Source organism: Odocoileus virginianus, chromosome X (genome assembly GCF_023699985.2).
Source record: "Odocoileus virginianus isolate 20LAN1187 ecotype Illinois chromosome X, Ovbor_1.2, whole genome shotgun sequence".
Taxonomy (NCBI): Eukaryota; Metazoa; Chordata; class Mammalia; order Artiodactyla; family Cervidae; genus Odocoileus; species Odocoileus virginianus.
In genome coordinates, this window is record NC_069708.1 from 27,728,726 (window position 1) to 27,751,951 (window position 23,226).

General features: G+C 36.7%; 1 protein-coding gene across 2 annotated transcripts in view; it reads right to left on the reverse strand.

Annotated features, from left to right (window-relative positions):
- Nucleotides 1-23,226, reverse strand: part of TEX11 (testis expressed 11) — a 256,192-nt gene that overhangs the window by 113,043 nt on the left and 119,923 nt on the right. For both annotated transcript variants that reach the window (XM_020882990.2, XM_020882995.2), the window contains exon 14: nt 64-215. In XM_020882990.2, the coding sequence (XP_020738649.1) occupies nt 64-215 (152 nt within the window). The remainder of the gene's footprint in view (nt 1-63; nt 216-23,226) is intronic.

The following is a 23,226-nucleotide window of genomic DNA, read 5'->3' on the forward strand; positions in this document are numbered from 1 at the left end:
CATCTCAGAAGGACATGCAGCATATTAACACTTTTCTAAAATATCTGCAAAAATCCTACTGACCTATAATGACTTCTTCAATCTTCTCCTTTGCAAACAATTCTTCCTTCCTTTGTAAAAGCATGTCAATGTGGAACAGTTGAGCTCTACTAGTATCTTCTGATGACTTAAAATGTTCACAGATAATCTTCAGGAAATAAAATCCAACAGATTCTCTGTTCAAGAAAACACAATTTTAAGTGGTGTGAATAAAATAACCTTTTTTAAATTAATAAGGCTAAAATTCGTTTGAGCATGACCAAAACAGGCAAGATAAAACTATATCTGAACTTAATACCATTAAATATCTCAACAAAACTATTTGTCAATAACAAAGAATTTAATTCAGTTCCTGTTTAATTTATCAAGCCACGAGCATTTTCTTCTTATATACAGTCAGATAATCATCTCTCTACTAAATCTAATTTATTCTTTTTCTCCAAAACTATGCCAATTTATAAATACTGGAACATGAGATCCATGAAGTGAAGATACACGAACAGATATTAGAAATTTACTACTCCCTTGTCATGAGAATTTCTACGATCTACTCTAGAAGCAACTTTCAAATATACCATATAGCACTGTTTACTACAGTCAACATGTATGTTACATTCTCAATATTCATTTATTTTATAACTGGAACTTTGTACCTTATGACTATCTTCTCAAGTCATTATGCTGTACAGCTTAAACTTAACATAGTGCTGAATGTCAATTATATCTTAATAAAACTGAAAGAATAAAAAGAAATTTGCCAATTCCCTCGGTCAACAACTCCTTTAAAAATTATGCTTCATTACACAAATAATATAACAGTAGATAATGACTATGTTAAATGCAAAGAGTTCATGGATTGGAAGATTTAGTATTCTTAAGATGGTAACACACCCAAAGTGATCTACAGATGTAATGCAATCCCTGTGAATATCCCAAAGATATTTTTTGCAGAAATGGAAAACTCCATCCTAAACTTATACGGAATATCAAGGTACCCAGAAGAGCCAAAACAATCCTGAAACAGAAGAACAAAGCTGATGGACTCATACTTCATGATTTCAAATTTTACTACAAAGATACAGTAATCAAAATAGTGTGGTACCGGCATAAAGATACATATACACCAATGGAATAAAATAAGAGTTTAGAAAAAAATTCTCACATATATGGTCAAATGATTTTCAACAAGGATGACAAGACCATTACATGCAGGAAAAAAAATCATTTTTTCAATAAATAGTGCTTGGACAGTTGGATATCCATAAGCAAAAGAATGAAATTCTTCCTTTTCATTCTTTAATGAAATCACCTTACATCATATAAAAAAACGAACTCAAAATGGATCAAAGACCTGAACAGAAGAACTAAAATATAAAACTTATAGAAGAAAATATAGGGGAAAATCTTTGTAACACTGGATTCGACAATGATTTCTTTGATATGACACTAAAAGCACAAATAACAAAATTAATAACAGATAAACTTGACTATGTCAAAATTTTTAAATTTTGTGTATCAAACAATACAATCAAAAGGGTGAAAAGGCAACCTATGAAATGGGACAGAATATCTGCAAAACATACATCTGATACACAGTTAATATCCAGATATATAAACTCAACAATAAAAAACCAACTGACTTAAAAATGGGCAGAGAGGTTGAATAGACATTTTCGCAAAGAAGGCTTTCCCTGGTGGCTCAGTTGGTAAAGAGTCTGCCTGCAGTGTGGAAGACCTGGGTTTGATCCCTGGGTCAGGAAGATCCCCTGGAGAAGGAAATGTGAACCCCAACCCAACTTCTTTCCTGGAGAATTCCATGGACAGAGGAGCGTGGTGGGCTACAGTCCATGGGGTCAGAAACAGTTGGACATGACTGAGTGACTTTCACTTTCAAAACTCAACAATAAAAAACCAACTGACTTTTAAAATGGGCAAAGAGGTTGAATAGACATTTTCCTCAAAAAAGATATACAAATGTCAAAAATCACATGAAAAGATACTCAATATGACAAATCCATTAGTGAAATGCAATCAAAAGCACAATGATATCACCTCATACCCATTAAAATAGCTACTGTCAAAAAAACAAAAACAAAAAAATGTTGGCCAGAATGTGGAAAAATGGGTAAACTTGTGTACTATTGGTGAGAATGTAAAATCGTATAGCTGCTATGCAAACCAGTATGGTGATTCCTATAAAAAATTAAAAATAATTTCCATATAATCTACTAATTCTACTTTGTATAAGCCCAAATAACCAAAAATAAAGTCTCAAAGAAATATTTTTACATCCAACGGCATATCAGTATTGTTCACAATAGCCAAAAGGTTGAAGTATTACAAGTCTCCATCGATGGATAAATGATTAAACAAAATGCAGTACATAACACAGAGGAATATTATTTAGCCTTTAAAGAGGAGGAAATTCTGACACATGCTACAACACGGATAAAACTTGAGGATACTATGCTAAGTGAAATGCAATAGTTGGAAAAGCACAAATAGTGTATAATTTCACTAATATGAGGTACCTACAGTAGTCAAATTCATAGACAGAAAGTAGAATGGTATATTCCACAGATGGGGGAAAGTGGAGAACTGGGACTTGTTACGTAATGGGTACAAAGTTGCAATTCTGCAAGATGAAAAGAGCTCAAGAGTTTGCTTAATGAACTTTAAACACTATGAATGTTTACTCTTAACAATTTAAGAGCAAACTTAACACTCTTAACAATTTAAGTGTACTTAACACTGATGAATTATATACTTAAAAATAGTTAAGATGGTATGTTTTATGTTTTATATATTTTACAACAAAAAATTTTTAAATTTCTTTTAAAAATTAATTAAACAACTGAAATATAATGGGTTTTGAACTCTGTCAAAACCCTTTTCTGCATCTATTGAGAATATCATATGAGATTTATTTTTCAATTTGCTAATGTGGTGTATCACATTGATTTACTTGCATATATCAAAAAATCCATGCATCCGTGGGATAAATCACACTTGATCACAGTGTGTGATCCTTTCAATGTGTTTTTGTATGTAGTTTGCCAGTATTTTGTTGACGGTTTTTGTGTCTATGTTCATCAGCAGTATTGGCCTATAATTTTCTTTCTTAGGGGATATCTTTGTCTGGTTTTGATAACAGGGTGATGGCAACCTTACACAGAATAAGCTTGGGAATGTTCCTTTCTGTGCAATTTTTTGGAAGAATTTCAGATGGGTAGGCAATGGCAACCCACTCCAGTACTGTTACCTGGAAAATCCCATGGACGGAGGAGCCTGGTAGGCTGCAGTCCATGGAGTCGCTAAGAGTCAGACACAACTGAGCAACTTCACTTTCATGCACTGGAGAAGGAAATGGCAACCCACTCCAGTATTCTTGCCTGGAGAATCCCAGGGATGGTGGAGCCTGGTGGGCTGCCGTCTAGGGGGTTGCACAGAGTCAGACATGACTGAAGAGACTTAGCAGCAGCAGGTATTAACTACCCATCTGAAGGGACTGGCAAACCACTTCAATATACTTGCCTTGAGAACCCTATACTTCATGAACAGTATGAAAAGGCAAAGTGATAGGATACTAAAAGAGGAACTTCCCAGGTTGGTAGCTGCCCAATATGCTACTGGAGATCAGTGGAGAAGTAACTCCAGAAAGAATGAAGGGATGGAGTTAAAGCAAAAACAACACCCAGTTGTGGATGGGACTGGTGATAGAAGCAAAGTCCGATGCTGTAAAAAGCAATATTGCACAGGAACCTGGAATGTTAGGTCCATGAATCAAGGCAAATTGGAACTGGACAAACAGGAGATGGCAAGAGTGAACATCGAAATTCTAGGAATCAGTGAACTAAGATGGACTGGAATGGGTGAATTTAACTCAGATGACCATTATATCTACTACTCTGGGCTAGAATCTCTTAGAAGAAATGGAGTAGCCATCATAGTCAACAAAAGAGTCTGAAATGCAATACTTGGATGCAACCTAAAAAACGACAGAACAATCTCTGTTCATTTCCAAGGCAAACCATTCAATATCATGGTAATCCAAGTCTATGCCCCAACCAGTAACGCTGAAGAGGCAGAAGTTGAATGGTTCTATGAATACCTACAAGACCTTCTAGAACTAACACACAAAAAAGATGTCCTTTTCATTATAGGTGGCTGGAATGCAAAAGTAGGAAGTCAAGAAACACCTGGAGTAAAAGGCAAATTTGGCCTTGGAGTACAGAATGAAGCAGGGCAAAGCCTAATAGAGTTCTGCCAAGAGAACGCACTGGTCATAGCAAACATCCTCTTCCAACAACACAAGAGAAGACTCTACACATGGACATCACCAGATGGTCAACACTGAAATCAGATTGATTATATTCTTTGCAGCCAAAGACGGAGAAGCTCTATACAGTCAGCAAAAACAAGACTGGGAGCTGACTGTGGCTCAGATCATGAACTCCTTACTGCCAAATTCAGACTCAAACTGAAGAAAGTGGGGGAAAACACTAGACTATTCAGGTATGACCTAAATCAAATCCCTTATGACTATACATGGAAGTGAGAAATCAATTTAGGGACTAGATCTGACAGAGTGCTTGATGAACTATGGATGGAGGTTCGTGACACTGTACGGAAGATACAAATCAAGACCATCCCCAAGAAAAAGAAATGCAAAAAAGCAAAATGGCTGTCTGTGGAGGCCTTACAAAGAGCTGTGAAAAGAAGAGAAGCCAAGGGCAAAGGAGAAAAGGAAAGATACACCCATTTGAATGCAGAGTTCCAAAGAATAGCAAGGAGAGATAAGAAAGCCCTCCTCAGCGACGAACGCGAAAAAATAAGAGGAAAACAATAGAATGGGAAAGACTAGAAATCTCTTCAAGAAAATTAGAGATACTAATGGAACATTTCATGCAAAAATGGGCTCAAAAAATGACAGAAATGGTATGGGCCTAACAGAAGCAGGAGATATTAAGAAGAGGTAGCAAGAATACACAGAACTGTACAAAAAAGATCTTCACAACCCAGATAATCATGATGGTGTGATCACTCACACTCACCTAGAGCCAGACATCCTGGAATGTGAAGTCAGGTGGGCCTTAGGAAGCATCACTATGAACAAAGCTAGTGGAGGTGAGGGAATTCCAGTTGAGCTATTCCAAATTCTAAAAGATGATGCTGTCAAAGTGCTGCACTCATTATGCCAGCAAATTTGGAAAACTCAGCAGTGGCCACAGGACTGGAAAAGGTCCATTTTCATTCCAATCCCAAAGAAAGGCAATGCCAAAGAATGCTCAAACTACCGCACAATTGCACTCATCTCACACGCTAGTAAAGTAATGCTCAAAATTCTCCAAGCCAGGCTTCAACAATATGTGAACCGTGAACTTCCAGATGTCCAAGCTGGTTTTAGAAGAGGCAAAGGGGAAAAAAAAAAATTTAAATAAATAAATAAATAAATAAAATGGGAAAAAAAAAAAGAAGAGGCAGAGGAATCAGAGATCAAATTGCCAACATCCGCTGGATCATTGAAAAAGCAAGAGAGTTACAGAAAAACATCTACTTCTATTTTATTGACTATGCCAAAGCCTTTGACTGTGTAGATCACAATAAACTGTGGAAAATTCTGAAAGAGATGGCAATGCCAGATACCTGACCTGCCTCTTGAGAAACGTGTATGCAGGTCAGATAGTAACAGTTAGAACTGGACATGGAATAACAGACTGGTTCCAAATCGGAAAAGGAGTATGTCAAGGCTGTATATTGTCACCCTGCTTATTTAACTCATATGCAGACTACATCATGAGAAACACTGGGCTGGAGGAAGCACAAGCTGGAATCAGGATTGCCAGGAGAAATATCAATAACCTCAGATATGCAGATCACACCACCCTTATGGCAGAAAGTGAAGAAGAACTAAAGAGCCTCTTGATGAAAGTGAAAGAGGAGAGTGAAAAAGCTGGCTTAAAGCTCAACATTCAGAAAACTAAGATCAAAGCATCTGATCCCATCACTTCATGGCAAATAAATGGGAAAACAGTGGAAACAGTGGCTGACTTTATTCTTTTGGGCTCCCAAATCACTGCAGATGGTGATTGCAGCCATGAAATTAAAAGATGCTTACTCCTTGGAAGGAAAGTTATGACCAACCTAGACAACATATTAAAAAGCAGAGACATTACCTTGTCAACAAAGGTCCGTCTAGTCAAGGCTATGGTTTTTCCAGTAGTCATGTATGGATGTGAGAGTTGGACTATAAAGAAAGCTGAGCACCAAAGAATTGATGCTTTTGAACTGTGGTGTTGGAGAAGACTCTTGAGAGTCCCTTGGACTGCAAGGAGATCCAACCAGTCCATCCTAAAAGAGATCAGTCCTGGGTGTTCATTGGTGGGACTGGTGCTGAAGCTGAAACTCCAATACTTTGGCCACCTGATGTGAAGAGCTGACTCAACTGAAAAGACCCTGATGCTGGGAAACATTGAGTGCAGCAGGAGAAGGGGATGACAGAGGATGAGATGGTTGGATGGCATCACCGACTCAATGGACATGGGTTTGGATGGACTCCTGGAGTTGGGGATGGACAGGGAGGCCTGGTGTGCTGTGGTTGATGGGGTTTGAAGGAGTTGGACACGACTGAGCAACTGAACTGAACTGAACTGAACTGAGGTATTAATTCTTCTCTAAATGTGTGATAGAAGTCATCTGGTCCTGGACTTTTGTTTGCTGGAAGATTTTAAATCACAGTTTCAGTTTCAGTACTTGTGACTGTTCTGTTCATACTTTCTATTTCTTCCTGGTTCGGTCCTGGAAGGTTTTATATTTCGAACAATATGTCCACTTCTTTTAGGCTGTCCATTTTATTGGAATACAGTTGCTTGTAGTAATCTCTCATGATCCTTTTTATTTCTGTGGTGTCCCTTGTAACTTCTCCTTTTTCATTCCTAATTTTATTGATCTGAATCCTCTTGCTTTTTTTTCTTGATGAGTCTGACTAATGGTTTGCCAATTTAGTTTATCTTCTCAAAGAACCAGCTTTTAATTTCATTAATCTTTGCTATTGTTTTCTTCATCTCTATTTCATTTATTACTGCTCTAATCTTTGTGATTTATTTTCTTCTACTAACTTTGGGTATTCCTCTTTCTCTGGTTGCTTTAGGTGTAAAGATAGGTTATTTCAGATTCTTCTTGTTTCTTAAGGTAAGATTGTATTGCTATAAACTTCCCTCTTAGAAGTTGGGAGAAGGAAATGGTAACCCATTCCAGTATTTTTGCCTGGAAAATTCCATGGACAGAGAAGCCTGGTGGGCTACAGTCAGTGGGGTTGCAAAGAGTTAGCCATGACTGAATGGCTTAGCACATCCCTCTATTTTTGCTGCATCCCATAGGTTTTGGATTGTTGTGTTTCTATTGTTGTTTGTCTCTAGGTATTTTTTTTATTTCCTCTTTGATTTCTTCAGGGATCCATTGATTATTTAATAACATATTGTTTAGTTTTCATGTGCTTGTGTTTCAGATAGTTTTTTTTTTCCTGTAATTGATTTCTAATCCATTGTGTTGTCTGAGAAGGGGATTTAGAGGGAACCTCAAGACAATAAAGGCCATATATGACAAACCCACAGCAAACATTATTATCAACAGTGAAAAACTGAAAGCATTTCCTCTGAGTTCAGGAACAAGACAAGGATGCCCACTCTCACCACTTTTATTTAATAGTTTTGAAAGTCCTAGCCATAGCCATCAGAGAAGAAAATGAAATAAAAGGAATACAAACTGGAAAAGAAAAAGTAAAACTGTCACTGTTTGCATATGACATGATGCTATACATAGAAAAATCCTAAACATGCTACCAGAAAACTATTAGAGTTCATCAATGAATTCCTATATACTAATAATGAAAGGTTAGAAAGAGAGATTAAGGAAACAATCCCATTCATCACGGCATCAAAAAGAATAAAATACTTAGGAATAAATCTACCTAGAGATAGATATGTACTGAGATCTGTATTCAGAAAACTATAAGATACTGATGAAAGAAATTAAAGGTGACACAAACAGTGGAGAGATATACTATGTTCTTGAATTGGAAGAATGAATGTTGTCAAAATGACTATACTACTCAAAACAATCCACAAATTCATGCAATTCCTATCAAACTACCAATGGCATTTTTCACAGAATGAGAAAAAGAATTTTTTAAATTTATATGGGAAGACAAAAGACTATGAACAGCCAAAGCAATCTTGAGAAAGAAAAACAGAGTTGGAAGAATCTGACTCCCTGACTTCAGACTATACTACAAAGCTACAGTCATCAAAATAGTATGGTACTGGCACAAAAGCAGAAATATAGATCAATGGAATAGTACACAACATTCAGAGATAAACCCATGTACTTATGATCACCTAATCTATGACAAAAGAGGCAAGCATATACAATGGAGAAAAGACAGTCTCTTCAGGAAGTGGTCCTGGGAAACTGGACTGCTATATGTAAAAGAATGAAATTAGAATACACTTTAATACCATAAACAAAAATAAACCCAATATTGATTAAAGACCGAAATGTAAGGCTGGATGCCATAAAACTTTTAGAGGAAAACATAGGGAGAACACTCTCTGACATAAATCTGAGCAAGATCTTTCTTGACTCATCTCCTAGAATACTGAAAATAGTGACAAAAATTAATAGATGCAACCTAATTAAATGCAAAAGTTTCTACACAGCCAAGGAAACCATAAACAAATGAAAAGAAAACCATAATAACACAAGAAAATATTTGCAAACCAAGCAACCAACAAGGGATTAATCTGCAAAATATACAAACAGCTCATGCAGTTCAATAGAAAAAAAAAATCTTATCAAAAGATGCTAAGATCTATATGGACATTTTTCCAAAGACGACAGACAGATGGTTAGAAAGCACATGAAATGATGCTCCACATCACTAATTATTAGAGAAATGCAAATTAAAACTACAATGAGGTATCTATTACCTCACACCACTCAGAATGGCCCTCAACAAAAAGTCTGCGAACAATAAATGCTAGAGTGGTTGTAGAGACAAGGGAACCCTCCTGCACTGTTGGTGAGAATACAAACTGGTACAGCCACTATGGAAGTTCAACCGCACAAGACTGTACCAGGAAGAAATAGAAATAATGAATAAGCCAATCACAAACACTGAAATCAAAACTGTGATAAAAAATCTCCAAAAAAACAAAAGCCCAGGGCCAGATGGCTTCACAGGGGAATTCTATCAAATGTTTAGAGAAGAGCTAATGTCTATTTTTCTGAAACTCTTCCAAAAAACTGCAGAGGAAGGAACACTTCCAATCTCATTGTATGAGACCACCATCATCTTGATACCAAAACCAGGCAACAAGAATACACAATAAAGAAAATTACAGGCCAATGTCACTGATGAACATAGATGCAAAAATCCTCAACAAAATTCTAGCAAACAGAATTCAGCAACACATTAAAAAGCTCATATACTGTGATCAAGTCGGGTTTATTCCAGAGATGCAAGGATTCTTCAATATACGTGAATACATCAATGTGAGACACAATATTAACCAACTGAATGATAAAAACCATATGATAATCTCAACTGATGCAGAAAAAACCTTTAACAAAATTCAGCACCTATTTATGATAAAAAACACTTCAAAAAACAGGCATAGCAGGAACCTACCTCAACATAGTAAAAGCCATATACAATAAGCCCACAGCAAATATTATTCTCAATGATGAAAAACTAAAGCATTTCCTTTAAGATCAGGAACAAGACAAAGGTGTCCACTCTCATCACTATTATTCAACATAGTTTTGGAAGTCCTAGCTACAGCAATTAGAGAAGAAACAGAAATAAACGGAATCCAGATGGGAAAAAAAGAGGTAAAACTCTCACTGCTTGCAAATTGCATGATTTAATACAAAGAAAATCCAAAAGAAACTATCAGAAATTTACTGGAGCTAATCAGTGAATTCAGCAAAGTTGAAGGAAACAACGTCAATACACAGAAATCACTTGCATTCCTATATACTAACAATGAAAAATCAGAAACAGAAATTAACGAATCAGTCTCATTCACTACTGCAAGAAAAAGGATAAAATATCTAGGAATAAGCTTACCTAAGGAGACAAAAGAACTGTATATGGAAAATTACAACACACTGATGAAAGAAATCAAAGACAATATAAACAGATGGGAGAGATATTCCATGGTCTTGGGTAGGAAGAAACAATATTGTGAAAATGACTATACTGTCAAATGCAATCTACAGATTCAATGTGATACCTATCAAAACATCAATAGCATATTTCACAGAACTAGGACAGAAATTTTGACAATTCATATGGAAACACAAAAGACCTCAAAGTACCAAAGCAATCTTGAGAAAGAAGAATCAAACTGGAGGAATCAACCTTCCTGACATCAGATTATATGACAAAGCTACAGTTACCAAGACAGTATGGCACCGGAACAAAAACCAAAATACAGACCAATGGAATAAGATAGAGATCCCAGAGATAAATCCATGCACCTATAGGTACTTTATTTTTGACAAAAGAGGCAAGAATATACGATGGGGCAAAGATAGCCTCTTCAATGAGTGGTGCTGGGAAAACTGGACAGTTACATGCAAAAGAATGAAATTAGAACACTTCCTAATGCCGTACACAAAGATAAATTCAAAATGGATTAAAGATCTAAATGTAAGACCATAATCCCTAAAACTCTTAGAGGAAAACATAGGAAGAACACACAGAGACATAAATCAAAGCAAGATCTTCCATGACCCATCTCCTAAGTAATGGAAATAAAAACAAACAAAAAATCAAGTGGGACCTAATTAAACGTAAAAGCTTTTGCACAGTAAAGGGAACTAGAAACAAGGTGAACAGACAATGCTGAGAATGGGAGAAAATAATAGCAAAGGAAATAACTGACAAAAAATTAATTTCTAAAATATACAAACAGCCCATACAACTCAATACCAGAAAAACAAACAATCCAATCAAAAAGTGGAAAATAGACCTAAACAGAGATTTCTCCAAAGAAGACATACAGATGGCTAACAAACACATGAAAAGATACTCAACATCACTCATTATTAGAGAAATGCAAATAAAAACTACAATGAGATACCACCTCACACCAGTCAGAATGGCCATCATCAAAAAGTCTACAAACAATAAATGCTGGAGAGGGTATGGAGAAAAGGGAACCCTCTTGCATTGCTGGTGGGAATATAAATTGATACAGCCACTATGGAAGACAGTATGGAGAGCCCTTAAAAAGTTAGTCATAAAATCACCATATGACCCAGCAATCTCACTCCTAGGCATATACCCTGAGGAAACCAAAATTGAAAAAGACACATATACACCAATGTTTATGGCAGCACAATTTACAACAGCTAGAACATGGAAGCAACCTAGATGTCCATCAACAGATGAACGGATAAAGAAGTTGTGGTACATATACATAATAGAATATCCCTCAGCCATAAAAAGGAATACATTTGAGTCAGTTCTAATGAGGTGGAAGAACCTAGAGCCTATTATACAGAGTGAAGTCAGTCAGAAAGAGAAATATAAATATCATATACTGACACATATATATGGAATCTAGAAAGACGGTACTGATTAATTTATTTGCAGGGCAACAATGGAGAAACAGACATAAAGAACAGACCTATGGACACGGGGGGAGGGAGGAGTAAGATGGTGAGATATATAGAGATGAGTATCACAGAACACCATATTACAACACCATATGTAAATAAGATAGAAAATGGGAATTTGCTACAAGATTCAGGGAACTCAAACAGAGACTCTGTGACTATCTAGAAGGGTGGGATGGGGAGAGAGATGGGAAAGAGGTTCAGAAGGGAGGGGACATGGGTGTACCTTTGGCTGATTATTGTGGATGTACGACAGGAAACCACAAAATTCTGTAAAGCAATTATCCTTCAATTAAAAAAATTAATAAAAGTGGGGGGGGAAAAGAACAGACTTTTGGACTATGTAGAAGGCAAGGGTGGAATGATTTGAGACAATAGTATTGAAACATGTATATTACCATATGTAAAACAGATGACCTAAGTTCAATGCATGAAGTGGGGCACTCAATGCCGATGCTCTGGGATAACCCAGAGGGATGGGGTGGGGAAGGAGGTGGGAGAGGGTTCCAAATGGGGGGACTCATGTCACAATATTGTAATTATCCTCCAATTAAAATAAATAAATTTTAAAAATATTTTTTAAAAGATACAAAAAAAAAAAGATACAAATGAATTTTTCTACAGAGACTCACAAACAGCAAAACAAACTAACGGTTACCAAAGGGGAAAGGATAAATTTGGAGGTTGGGATTAACATATACATATTAATACATATGTATATGCTATAGATCATGGCATCTGGTCCCATCACCTCATGGGAAATAGATGGGGAGACAGTGGAAACAGTGTCAGACTTTATTTTTGGGGGCTCCAAAATCACTGCAGATGGTGACTGCAGCCATGAAATTAAAAGACGCTTACTCCTTGGAAGGAAAGTTATGACCAACCTAGACAGCATATTAAAAAGCAGACACATTACTTTGCCAACAAAAGTCTGTCTGCTCAAGGTTATGGTTTTTCCAGTGGTCATGTATGGATGTGAGAGTTGGACTGTGAAGAAAGCTGAGTGCTGAAAAATTGATGCTTTTGAACTGTGGTGTTGGAGAAGACTCTTGAGAGTCCCTTGGACTGCAAGGAGATCCAACCAGTCCATCCTAAAGGAGATCAGTCCTGGGTGTTCATTGGAAGGACTGATGCTGAAGCTGAAACTCCAATACTTTGGCCACCTCATGCGAAGAGTTGACTCATTGGAAAAGACCCTGATGCTGGGATGGATTGGGGGCAGGAGGAGAAGGGGATGAGAGAGGATGAGATGACTGGATGGCATCACTGACTCGATGGACGTGAGTTTGAGTAAACTCCAGGAATTTGTGATGGACAGGGAGGCCTGGCGTGCTGCGATTCATGGGATTACAAAGAGTTGGACACAATTGAGCGACTGAACGGAACTGATTACTATATATAAAACAAATAACCCACAAGGACCTACTGTATAGCAAAGGAAACTATATTCAGTATTTTGTAATAATGTAAAAGAAGCTGAAATATACATATTCAATTTTAAAAGTTTAAAAAATATTTTTTAATTATGTAAGGGATCAAATGGCTTCCCAGGTAGTATCAGTGGTAAAGAACCCACCTGCCAATGTAGGAGACATAAGTGACACAGGGTCAGGAAGATCCCCTGGAGGAGGGCATGGCAACCCACTCCATTATTCTTGCTTGGAGAATTCCATGGACAGAGGAGCCTGGTGGGCTACAGTTTATAGAGTTGCAAAGAGTTGGACATGACTGAACTAACTTAGCATGCAAGCTAGGGATCAATTATGGGGGCCTCTCAGTTGGAAAATAAGGGACAAAAAATTGTAGACGTGAGGAAAGGGATGGGGAAGAAGAAAATCAATCAGCACAGTAATGAAAATCCTCATTTGGCAAGAGAATGCATTTTCTATCTCCCAAATCAAGTTGGGAGTAGGCGCTAGTGTCCCTCACCCACTGTATTTATAGCTTCTTAAGTTTCCTCCCAATGAATTATGATTCCTGGTATTCATGCCTTTAGTGTAGTCTTCTCCCTTTATGACTTGTTTTAACAGTGCCATGACTTCTGATATCAAAACAGAAGAAGCCTTGCAACTTGTCTGGGTTCTTGGAACATGCACTCTGGAGGAAAGCTAACTATCATGTAAAAAATCCAGCCACTCTAAGAACACTATCCCATGAGGAATTTCAAGCTAGCCACACAAAGAGCCACATGGAGTAAAAGACAGATGCCTGCCAGCCTTCAGTTGTTATAGCCATTTTCAGACTGGGCGACAGGCAAATGTGTGTGAGAAAAAACATACTGAATGTTCAGTCCAGCCAAGCCTTTAGAATCTAAAGGTTTAGAATCTAAAGTTTAGATGACTCTAGGACCAGTCACTATCTGACTGCAACCATATGAGACCCCAAGAAACACCCAAGCTAAGCCCAATCAAGCCACAGAACCATGAGATAATACTTAATTGCTGATTCAAATCACTAAGTTTTAAGGTGATTTGTTACACAGCAATAGATAACGAAAATACCCATACACTCTGAAAGAAATCCCATCTGTCCACACATACAATATCACAACAGAGTGGAGAAACCAGGAGCTAGTCATATCACTTCAAGGGGGAAGTCTGCCAAGAGATATCAAAGTGTGAAGCCACAGAACAACTGGAAGCAGATTTTTCTTTAAAAATATAAAAAGAATCAAGAACATTAGAAGAAATCAATCATATAAAGAAAGCAGTCTTAAAGAGAAGCATCAAAATAAAGTGACCCATGAGGAAAGAAAGTGTAGAAAACAAAACAAACCTTTAAAACGTTTGTTACCATGCACTGGATCCCTGGTGGATCAGATGGTAAAGAATCTTCCTGCAATGCGGGAGACCCAGCTTCAATCCCTGGGTCAGGAATATCCCCTGGAGAAGGAAATAGCACCCCACTCCAATATTCTTGTCTGGAGAATTCCATGAACAGAGGAGCCTGGTGGGCTACAATCCATGTGGTTGCAAAAAGTTGTATACAACTAAGCAACTAATACTTTCACTGTTCATTACCATTACTACTACTACTAGTGCTATTACTACTTCTTCATCATCATCATCATCAACAGCATTATCATTTTCTAACTGATTGTTGCTTAAGATATCTTTATAACCTTGGTATACAAAAAGATTTTCTAGGTATGATATAGACAACTCATAAAGAAAAAGAAGACTGACAAATTTAACTCCATCAAAAATTTTAACTTCTACTTTTGAAATAATCATAGATTTGTAGGAAGTTGAAAAAACTGTACGGGGAAGTCCTGTACCCTTCACTTAGTTTCTTCCTATAGTTATATCTTGCCCATAACTATAAGGCAGTATCAAAGGAAAAAATGGTATTGTATAGTTTGTATGTATAGTTCTACATTACTTTTCACACATGTAGATGCCTACTTCCACTACAAAAAGCTATTGTCTCACCACAAATATCTGTTTTTTTAATTTTAATTGGAGGATAATGGTTACATCATGGCAGGAAGAGAAGAAGAATGAAAGAGCCTTTTGATGGAAGTGAAAGAGGAGAGTGAAAAAGCTGGCTTAAAACTCAACATTCAGAAAACTAAGATCATGGCATCTGGTCCCATCATTCCATGACAAATAAATAGATGGGGAAACAATGGAAAGAGTGAAAGATTTTATTTTGGGGGGATCCAAAATCACTGCAGATGGTGACTGCAGCCATGAAATTAAAAGATGTCTGCTCCTTGGAAAAAAAGCTATTACCAACCTAGACAGCATATTAAAAAGCAGAGACATTACTTTGTCAACAAAGGTCTGTCTAGTCAAAGTTATGGTTTTTCCAGTAGTCATGTATGGATGTGAGAGGTGGACCATAAAGAAAGCTGAGCGCCAAAGAATTGATGCTTTTGAACTGTGGTGTTAGAGAAGACTCTTGAGAGTCCCTTGGACAGCAAGATCAAACCAATCCATCCTAAAGGAAATCAGTCCTGAATATTCACTGGAAGGACTGATGCTAAAGCTGAAACTCCAATACTTTGGCCACCTGATGCGAAGAACTGACTCATCTGAAAAGACCCCGATGCTGGGAAAGATTGAAGGAGGGAGAAGGGGATGACAGAGGGTGAGATGGTTGGATGGCATGACCGATGAGATGGACATGAGTTTGAGTAGGCTCTGGGAGTTGGTGACGGACTGGGAAGCCTGGTGTGCTACAGTCCACAGTGTTGCAAAGAGTCGGACACGACTGAGTGACTGGACTGAACTGACAGTTACATCCAGCTCCCTCCCCTGACCACCACCCCTAATCCCTGACAACCACTAATCTGTTCTCTATCTCTATACGTTCATCATTTCATGAATGTTATATAAATGGATTCTTATAACAAGCAGGCTTTGAGATTGGCTTTTTTCCTTTAGTATCTCCATCAAACTTTAAGACTTCTGTAGGGGGAAAGGTAGCCCGAGGAGAATATTTATGATACATATAACAGACGAGGGTTACTGTCTATTATATATGTAAGGCCTCCCAAGACAACAATAATAGAAAACTTTATAGAAGATTTTAGGCTTTTCTGGTAGCTCAGATAGTAAGGAATCTGCCTGCAACCTAGATGTCCATTGGCAGATGAATGGATAAGAAAGTTGTGGGTACATACACACAATGGAATATTACTCAGCTATAAAAAAGAGTCCATTTGAGTCAGTTCTAATGAGTCTGGATGAACCTAGAGCCTATTATAAACTGTGAAGTAAGTCAGAAAGAGAAAGACAAATATTGTATATTAATGCATATATATGAATTTAGAGAGACAGTATTGATGATCCTTCACGCAGGGCACCAAAGGAGACACAGAAGTAAAGAAGAGACTTTTGGATTCAGTGGGAAAAGGCGAAGGTGGGATGATTTGAGAGAACAGCACTGAAATATGCATATTACCATACGTAAAATAGATGACCAGTGCAAGTTCAATGTGTGAAGCAGGGCACCATAAGCCAGTGCTCTGGGACAACCCAGAGGGACAGGGTGGGGAGGGATGTGGGAGGGGAGTTCAGGATGGGGGGACACATGTATACCTGTGGCTGATTCATGTTGATGTATGGCAAAAACCATCACAATATTGTAAAGTAATTATCCTCCTATTAAAATAAATACATTAATAGAAAAAATAAAAGAATCTGCCTGCAGTGCAGGAGATCTGGGTTCAATCCCTGAGAAGGGAATGGCAACCCACTCCAGTATTCTTGCCTGGAGAATCTCATGGACAGAGGAGCCTGGCAGGTTACTGTCCATGGGATCACAAAGAGTCAGATATGACTGAGCGACTAACACTTTATTATGTATCAGGCACTATTCTAGCACTGTACACATATTAACATATTTAGTCTTCAAAGCAACTTTTTGAAGTAGGCACTATTCATATCTTCATTGTTAAAATGAAGAAACTGATGCACAGAGATGTTAAAAACATGCCCAAGGCCATACAGCTAGTTTATAGTAGCACAAGGTTTCAAATCAAAACATCATACTCATAACCACTCACAACACTGCCTCTCAACATATAACCAAAAGAACATCTACACAGCATACCTTCTACATGCTTTACATGCTCAATCTTGCATATTTCTAATAGCAACCCTATAAAAGAGTTGATATTATTATCTCTCATGTTACAAAGGAGGAAACTAGAGGTGAGAAAACTAGTAGAAGTAGACTGCCAGCTAGTAAGGAGAATGCTGGAATTTGAACCCAGGCTTTGCGATCCTAAAGCTGGTGCTTCCTCTTTACCATTATACTATTTCCACCATATCTCACCCAGAGATAGTGAAGGAGAAATGCTCTTGCAGCATCCTATATGTTTGGGGGTATTGTGTTTCCATTTTCATTTTTTTTGGAGATTTTTTAAATTTCCCTTTTTTATTTCTTCTTTGACCCACTTGTTATTGAGGAGTGTTGTTAATTTCCACATATTTGCATATTTTTCTGCTTTCCTCTTACTGTTGATTCCTAGTTTCATACCACTATGGCTAGAAAAGATATATGATTTCAATCTTAAATTTGCTAAGACGTGTTTTGTGTACTTTCATATAATCAATCCTGGAGAACATTCCATGTGCACTTGAGAAGAATGTGGGTTATGCTGCTGCTGAATGGAATGTCCTATAAATGTCTATTGGGTCTACTGATCTACTGTATGGCTGAAGTCCAATATTTCCTTGTTGATTTCTATGTGGATGATCTACTGCTACATGTGGGATACTGAACTTCCCAATTCTTATTTTTCATAGTGTCTTTCACTTTCATCTCTTTCTTCTATTTCCTATATTAGAAATCTCTGATAGCAAGATTCCTTATTTGTATAGTTTAATGGCTTTAATGTGAAAATGTTGAAAAATGATAGGTCCTGAAGATAATGTGGGGCTGGTAAATTAGTTATCAATATGGTTGAATAAAAGCAAAAGCAGCAAGAGTGAGTACACTAACTCAAAATGATACAATGCTAATGCCAAATATATAGGCAAGAATAATTTTATCTTTATAAATCATCCATTCATAAGCCCCTCTTTGGTAATACCAAAACAACTGTTACTATATTTTATTTCATAATTATGACTACTCTTCCCCATTAGGCAGTGATCTTCTTGAGACTAGAGATTGCATATTATTTAATTTCTATGTCTTCAGTGCCTAGCAATAAAATAACTGGTACACTGTAGGAACTCAAATGTGAAAGAATTAATTGCCACTAGTATCAACCTGAGATCCCATGGACTGTAGCCTGCCAGGCTCCTCTGTCCATGAAACTCTCCAGGCAAGAATACTGGAGTATGCCATCTCCAGGGTTTCCTTCTCTGTGACTCCTATAGGGGATTGCAAAGAGTTGGACACAACTGAGCAACTAACGCTTAAAACTTAATGTCAACCTAGTTCAGGTTCTTAACACTTCATATTTGCTCTGAAGTGATAAGCTAATACATCAGGCAATAAGAGGCTATTATGAGGAATTACTGAATCATAAATGTCTCAACTGATTTCCTACCTCTCATCTCACCTTCTCAAATTCTTACATATTATTGTCATTAGCATGTCACTACCTTATTTGAAAACCTTGAATGGGTCCCCATTTGCCTATATCATAAAGTCCTTCAGCTCAATTTTCAAGGATTTTCACCAATGACTAATTTGCCTGACTTTATATCTCATTACTGATGCTGCAGCCTCTCTAAACCACTAATCATCATATTCTGAATACGTCTTTAATCCTCCTTTCCATCTTCCTAAATCCTCTCCAACCTTCAAAGCCCAGCTCAAATCTCACTTTCAAAGAAATCTTTGTATTGATGTTCCCAGTACACAATGGTCTAGGCCTCTTCTGAATTCCTATACTAATTTGTCAATTATTCTCCTTTTCCATGTGCTGTCTTGTATTGTTATCTTTACAAATATCCTCTTTATAGTAAGACTTGTAAGTTCCCTGAAAGAATCCCCTATATGTTCCATATGTTGTCCTTTACATAGATGATGCTAAATTGGACTAAATTATAGCAACTTTTGCTCACATTTTTGATCACTTTAATCTTCCTGTCAGTAATTACTACTTACTCACCTATGAAAATCTTACCCATTTCTAAGTCACTATTCCCTTCATTAAGCATTCCATGACCAACGGACCCCACAGCGAGCTTTTACTCCTTCTTCATATAGGATTCATATAAATCACCTATACTATGCATTTCTCAAATTCTACATTTCACTGTCAGCTGACTGATCAAGCATACACATGCTTAGCTTATTGTAGTGGACAGTAAATTCATTGGAGGAATGTCTGCTTCTTATATTTCTTTTTATCTCCAACCAGACCCCTGACAACATGTTGCACTAGATACAATTTTTGTTGATAAAATGAACTGCAATGCAACCAACGTGTTTCTTGTCTCCAAAAAACAATCAACCTTAAAAAATCCTTTCTATTCCCTTTTCCATCTCAAACATCCTAAAACCAATCCCTACCCCAGGGGGAAATTTAAAAAAAAAACAACTACAAACCATCTATCCAAACAAAATATATTGAAGATTCAAGAAATGAGTATATATTCTGCGCCACCTTCACTTCCTACAGACTGGAACTATGATTTCTAATGAACTCATTAAGAATTTTTATTAAAACAAAAATTCTAATTCATGCCTTACAAAGTATGTTATATGAATGTCTCACCTGAAACAAGGGAGAAGAAAAAAGATCTTTGGTAACAATCTTAACAACAGTACTCTGCTTTGATGGTAGCTATTACATGGGAAAAGCCATGTGGGCATGATTAAATAAAATTCCAGAGGTAGTTGATGACTGCTTTTACCTCCTAATGTTTAATGATAATCTTTTAGACCTATTCCAGGAAGGAATTAATATTGAGAGTGTGAGGGCCTTAATATTACAAATCTGCCTCTTTTTCTAAGTTTTTAGGAAATTATCTCACTCATCTCAGCTACCATGCCATTTCTACAACCCACTCAAGTACTTATTATTATATTATGAGAAGAATGAATTTCATCTAAACATATCATTTTTAAATTTTGCTACATTCCTAAGTATGATTTTATTATATCTTAGAGCCAAATATTTTGTGGAGGTAAGGTTTTTTTGGACCATGTCGCACAACTCCTTAGGATACTAAGTTTAGATATGATCTTTTTTCTTTAAAAATTTCATTATAGCTATGGTCCATTTGTAGATCTTAGTTTCCCAACCAGGGATTGAACCCAGGCCCTCAGCAGTGAAAGCATGGAGTCCTAACCACTGGAATGCCTGGGACTTCCCTGGAGGTAAGTCATTTTTATTTTTATAATGTAAACCTATGGAAAAACAGTATTTACTATATCAAATTTTCTATCAATAGAACTCTTCAGGAACTCTTTTAGAGTGAAGAAATGAGAGAGCTCTTAAACATTTTATTTTAATATTCAACAGTGAGTTCTAAAACTATTATGTTAATAAAAAAAACACCAAGCCTTATTTAAGAAGAAGGCTTGGAACAAAGCTGAAGGAAAGAAAAAAACTAAAAACAGATTGTTAGGATAATACATTAAATATGATCTTTTTCCTTTAAAATTTTCATTATACTCATGGTAAATTTCGGAGTAAAAATATTGATAAAAATTCTGAAAAGAAGAAATTAAAAAGCAATGTGAGAAGATAGTAATAGTAACTAATAAAAGAGTTTTGGACCCCTAGATCAAATGAGTTTGTATTATAAGAGACTAAGACATTTGTAGATGAGACTCATAAAAGTCTTTAAGAAATTATGGAAAACTGAAGGGTGATGTAACTAGAGACAGGAAAAATTGTGATTTTTTTTTCACAAAGTTGGCAATAAACTCCCAAACCTGGCCAAAGTGTGGTTCACAGATCTACAATATCAGCATCATCTGGAAGCTTGTTAGAAATGCAAATCTCGGTCCCCATCCCAGACCTAGTAAATTAAAATCTCTATTTTAACAAGATCTTCAGTTGATCATATATACATTATAAAGTTTGACATTAACTAACATAAACCAGCAAGGAGTGGTGAGAAAAAGGCATGCCAAATTAATCTTATCTTTAGACAAGTTTACTTAAATGATAAAGTCAGAGAGTAAACAGACACAAGCAAATAGTTTCTGGAAAATTATTCACAATAACAAAATGTCAAACTAACTGCTTTTCTAGAACTCAAAGCTTGTGTTCTTCCCTTATATAGCACCATGTATGATCAGGATCTCATAAACAAATAACCTGGACTTGTCAGCACTGTGACTCCTAAAGAAGCTTGCTACAAAATGTAAAAAAAAAAAAACTTTTTTAATCAGTTGAACATGGTATTTTCAATCATTCATCAAAATAACTCAAGATTTTATCATCAGAAGACAACATTAGCTTTCTGAATAGCACAACTGCATTTACTTTCTAACAGTTAACATTCTGCACATTTAGCTTTTATTGCTAAAAGAAACTTCTCTACATAACATGTATTTTTGCTTTTGCTATACAATTATTATTAAAATAATTATCCATTATATAATGCAACTTCTTATACTATCTATAGATCCAAGTGTGTAATATACATGAGCGAAACAGACCACAAGTAAAAAAAAAAAAAAAGGGGCCAGATATGTAATCAAACTTTATTAACTGGATTATTCTGCAAGCATACTAATAGCTTCCCTGGTGGCTTAGATGGTAAAGAAGGAATCTGCCTGCAATGCAAGAGACCTGGGTTGGGAAGATCCCCTGGAGGAGGGCATGGCAACCCGCTCCAGTATTCTTGCCTGGAGAATCCCCATGGACAGAGGAGTCCATAGGGTCGCAGAGAGTCGGACACGACTGAGCGACTAAGCACACACATACTAACAATGTACATACATGTAAAAAAAATACAAGCTATATTTTGAATTTGAAATCTAAAAAACAATTTCTCAAATTTTCTTCTTGAAATTGATTATTCTTTTGATTTGGAAATAGAAAACTGAAATTTTTTCTCCTACACCAATATGTCAATGTCCATATATACTGATAGGGAATAAGTAGATACCTAAATGGAAATTTGGATAATGTTATCAATAAGAAAGTGGATTGAATGAGTGATGACTGACCAAAAGCAGTAAATGTCCACTACATCTGATATTCCAAATTTGTCTAATCAGAATTTACTATCACATTATACTACAGTTTAATTCGTAGTTCTTTAGTCACTTTAGTAATATTAATTGAGAAAGGCAAAATAAACAATGTTTTTCATTATTATAATGTTGAAAATCAGAAAACACATTCTTAAGAATTCAATCTTTAAGTCTAAAATTTTGAGTATGTAGTTCATATAATCAATTCCATCTCTGCAAATCAATTTCTACATAGAAAAGTGAGTCAGATTAGTCCCTGCCAAATGAGTTTCCCAAAGAAATGACTTCACTAAAAACATGTGAATTAAAATTTACATTCATGTGGGGCTTCCCAGGAGGTCCAGTGGTTAAGAATCTGCCTTGCAACGAAGGGGACACTGGTTCAATTTCTGGTCCGGGAAGATCCCACTTATCACAGGACAACTAAGCCTGGGTGCTACAACTGCTGAGCCTGTGCTCTGGAGCCTGACAGCCACAACTACTGAGCCCATGTCCAGTGTGGTAACAATTGAAGACCCGTGTCCTATAGCTCGTACTCCATAAAAAGAGAAGCCACTGCAATGAGAAGCCCATGCACCACAACTAGAAGAGTAGCCACCATTCTCCTCCACTAGAGAAAGCCCGTGCACAGCAACGAAGACCCAGCACAGATTAAAAAAAAATTAAAACTGTATATTCATGTAATTACTTACTTCAGATGTACAAGCTGGATTTAGAAAAGGCAGAGGAAAAAGAGATCAAATTGCCAATACCTGCTGGATCACAGAAAAAGCAAGGGAATTGCAGAAAAAACATCTGCTTCACTGACTATGTTAAAGCCTTTGACTATATGGATCACAACAAACTATGGAAAATTCTTTAAGAGATGGGAATACT